Source organism: Microtus ochrogaster, chromosome 17, assembly GCF_000317375.1.
Source record: "Microtus ochrogaster isolate Prairie Vole_2 chromosome 17, MicOch1.0, whole genome shotgun sequence".
Taxonomy (NCBI): Eukaryota; Metazoa; Chordata; class Mammalia; order Rodentia; family Cricetidae; genus Microtus; species Microtus ochrogaster.
This window is the reverse complement of record NC_022019.1, coordinates 1,582,173-1,586,347: the sequence shown is the minus strand read 5'-3', so window position 1 is coordinate 1,586,347 and position 4,175 is coordinate 1,582,173. Positions and strand designations below refer to the sequence as shown.

The following is a 4,175-nucleotide window of genomic DNA, read 5'->3' as shown; positions in this document are numbered from 1 at the left end:
CCAAAGCAAAGCTGCCCTGTGCTTCACTCTGAGAGCAGTTGCATCAGGGGTAGGTGGGGTTTCTATAGGCACCAGGCAGGAGCAGAAGTAGGGTATGTCTGCAAACCAGCCCTGGCAGCTTTGTGCAGGACAAACCTGTTTGACAGTTTGAAGCTCCCCCACATGCTTCTGTTTCCATCGCCAGGCACCTGACTTACCTTTGTTCAACTGCTTTACTGCTGAACATTTTATTTAGAATATCAAAATAAGCTAGGCACAGTGGCTCACACCACAGCCGGCACTTGAGAAACTGAGGCAGAAGGATCCTAAGCTCAAGGATGGACTACATAGAAAGACCTTTCTAAAATATAAAGCAAACACCCCCAAAACCAACACTCCCAGATGTCACTTGTCCATCAAGGTTTTGAACCAGCACCATTTTCCTTCCCAACTCACACGTAAGCTCTCAGATTTGCATGTCGCAGCAGAGTCTGGGAAGCATTGCACACCCTTGTGTGCATGTGTGAGCCCTGGGGTGCATGGAAAGTGGTGGCTCAGAGCAGGCATAAGTGTGTGCCAACGGAGAATATCCAGGCAGCAGCCATGTTAAGCCGTCTTGGAGATCTCAATAGGAGCCAACACATAGCTTTCTCCCGGTGTCCACAAGTGTAGACAGAAGTTTCTGTCCTGCCCAGTCTCGCAGCCATTGAGTACCAAATAAGCACACAGAGGCTTACATTAATTATAAACTACTGCTCAGGCTTATTACTAACTAGCTCTTATGACTTAAACTCACCCATAATCCTTGTCTATGTTTAACCATGTGGCTTGGTACCTTTTCTCAGTAAGGCATTCTCATCTTGCTTTCTCTGCGTCTGGCTGGTGACTGACCCTCTGCCTCTCTTCTTCCCAGAATTCTCCTAGTTTGGTTGGCCTGCCTATACTTTGTGTCTGGCTACTGATTGATCAGCATTTTATTAAACCAATACAATTGACAAATCTTCACAGTGTATAAGAACATTATAAGGGCTGGGAAGAGAAGAGAGGTGGCCTATGCTGAACATGAATCCTTTCAAGGGTGGAGAAACACAGGGAGGAAGGCAGCCAAGAGAAGCCACACCTTGTACCGTATTTCACCTAGAAAAGAGGCAGAAAATGCTCACCCTGCTCTTTGCCCCTCAAGGCTTTCCTCTCAGACTTCAGAACATGAGCTCCTGGCACCGAGGTCTAACTCCATGATTTAAGTAGGTTTGGAGTTTAGCTGGAAAATATCCCCACCCCTCCACAAGATGTTTTTCAGTCCTGCACCACTGGCTCGGGCAAAATGATCACAGACTGGCTAACACTGCCCATGGACTGTTTGGGACACTGAATCTCACAAATGTCTGCAAAGTCTTTTAGGCTCAAATAATAATTATCCCCTCTGTCTTTTTTCTTTTAGGAAAATGGCAGATAGTTTTTCGGTAAGTATTTCATGTTCACTTTCTTAGCTCCACATACTCACATGGGTTAAAGGTTTCATTTCTACCACCCAGCTTTCCCTTTGACCCTATGAAGTGCCTTGCTTTGGCTCACTGGTCTGCCTGGGGACTGTTAGCTGGAGCCTTGCTTTCCCAGCAGCAGCTCCCAGGGAGACAGACATGGCCTCTGCAGCAGGACTGGTTGGGCCAAGGGCTGCTGCTCTTTCTCACGTTGACTAGAAAGCCTGTGCTTTTAAACAGCCAGCGGCTGGTGTAAGTTAGGAGAGCTTAGCCCTCCCTCATCTGCGATGATGAGGCCAGAGGAAAACAAAATAACAGTGTGGGTTCAAGTCCCAGTCCTTGGAACTGAGAACAGTAGAGGAGGCAAGGGCAGAGGGTGACCCTTCTCTGGTTTCTCAGCTTCTCAGATCACAGATGCCCAAGTCCTGTGAATTCTATTTCGTGAATGAGTCCCATCCTCTAATTGTTCAATCTTTCCTTACAGCTCAACGATGCCTTAGCTGGCCCTGGAAACCCAAACCGTCAAGGATGGCCTGGTGCATGGGGGAACCAGCCTGGGGCTGGGGGTTACCCAGGCGCTTCCTATCCTGGGGCCTACCCAGGACAGGCTCCTCCAGGGGCTTACCCGGGGCAGGCTCCTCCTGGTGCCTACCCTGGCCCAACTGCCCCTGGAGCTTACCCTGGCTCAACTGCCCCTGGAGCCTTCCCAGGGCAACCTGGTGGATCTGGGGCCTATCCTAGTGCTCCTGGGGCCTATCCTGCTGCTGCCCCCTATGGCGCCCCCACTGGAGCCCTGGTAAGGAGGAAGAGCTGTTTCATGGGCTTGATGTACAGGGGAAAGGACATTAGGGGGTGGGGGTATCTTTAAGCCTGTTGCTTAGATCCTTAAGGGCCAACCACAGGGGTGTATTGGTCAAGTGGAGAAAGGAATGTTCATATTGAGTTTATTCTGTGACCTGTTAGTCTAGAGAGACAAGGCATTGATAAATGTGCTTTAATATAAATTCAGTTGAGGTTACTGTAAAGAGCTGGACATAGTGGTACACACCTTTAATTCCAGTACCCACAGGCACAGGGAGGTGGATCTCTGTGAATTTGAAGCCATCCTGGGCAGAATAGAGAAACCCTGTCTCAAAAAATAATTACATTTTACTACACTATTTATTGTATTATTTTTATATCATGAGGTTAAGCTTATTATTAATAAACACTAGCGAGTGGGGTGGCTCCTACCCACAACTTCAGTAAATACTGAGTGCTCTTCAGAGCAGCAAAGTTCTGGCTCAAACCGGGAATGCAGGAGGCAGAACTGATGGACAAGGGGCAGGGGAGACGCCTCCAGCAATAACTTCAAGCAGGAACTTCCAGTTCACAGATCCACTGGGAGCAACTCCCGGAAGCACATACCAGACTAGTGCAGACCAGAGCCAGAGGTGAAAGTCTGGGGACAGTTGAATCTAGGAGGACCAGAGGCAAGGACAGAGCTCTGGGGGAATTCGGGTACCTTAAACCGTAGCTCAACACTTACGAACTAAAGAGCTCATTCAACAAATACTCAACTTTCATATGCAAAGCATTCTGCCAGTGACCTGTAAGCACAGAAGCCCCAGGTGACACAAACCTTTTCTCAGGAAGCAGAACCGAACCACAGCGCTGTAAGTCATGTGACAAGGGACTGGAGAGTGAAGTCTACCTTAAACTGTCAGAAAAAGAATATGTTACGGTTTGAAGCAGCTCCAGTAATGGCCAGAAACCTCTTCTCCTTGTGTGTTAACATTTGCACACACACAGGGAACTTTGTCATTTTAGGCCCTGGGCGAGGGGGTCTCAGAATCTAGATGGGGGACCTCAACTAGGGATCTGTGTTAGTCACCTGCGTCGTAACCTTCCCTTTCCCCAAGAAAACCCAGTGCTTTACTGACACTCGGTCTTGTCTGTCCCCAGACAGTGCCCTACGAGCTGCCCTTCCCTGGCGGAGTCATGCCTCGCATGCTGATCACCATCATGGGTACAGTGAAGCCCCACGCAAACAAGTACGCCAACAAGCCAACAAGTCTGTTGATTGGTTGGGAATAAAGACACTCTTATTAACTACACATTAGAACCCTGGCAGGGCTATCTCAAGGATTATCCCATAATCAGTACGCGTTCCCAGGTGATTCTTCCATGTCAGGGTTTTCAGAGTGAATGGTAGGATCCTCAACCGTGTGGCATATCTTTTGATCTTCATGGGTGAAAGCAGGGTAAGGACCATTGCTTTCCCTTTTGCCAGGCAAAACTGAGGCTCAGATCTTACAGACAGTGACTGGCAAGCAGGGCAAGCAGGGAAGCCCACTCTTCTAAGGGGGCATTATTTATTTAAGGGTTGGAGAAGATTCTATCCATTAAAGATTTCATCAAAACAAAACCACCTTTGCCTCAGGTACAGGTTTGACTGAGGCGAACCAGTCTGGGATGAGGTAATTTAGGAGACCCACACTAATTTATAGCCACCTGATAAAGACTGGACCCAGCAATCACTTCTAGTCATACGTACATTTACTATGAAGCAGCTGAGTGTCCAGAGCAATCCATTTCAACTGTTCTTAGGTCATGGGGGCCATCAACCCTGCTGTGACCACTGGTGACTCTGTCTCTAAGTCTTATGGATAAAAGGGAGATATTCCAGCCAGATGCACAGGTGTGTATATATATATATATATATATATTAAATGT

At 48.0% G+C, this 4,175-nt stretch overlaps 1 protein-coding gene across 1 annotated transcript in view; it reads left to right on the top strand.

Annotated features, from left to right (window-relative positions):
- Lgals3 (galectin 3) overlaps window positions 1–4,175 on the top strand; it is a 12,043-nt gene that overhangs the window by 4,677 nt on the left and 3,191 nt on the right. The window contains exons 2-4 of the mRNA XM_005355359.3: window positions 1,421–1,442; window positions 1,945–2,256; window positions 3,405–3,493. Coding sequence (XP_005355416.1) covers window positions 1,425–1,442; window positions 1,945–2,256; window positions 3,405–3,493 — 419 coding nt within the window. The 5' untranslated portion in view covers window positions 1,421–1,424. The remainder of the gene's footprint in view (window positions 1–1,420; window positions 1,443–1,944; window positions 2,257–3,404; window positions 3,494–4,175) is intronic.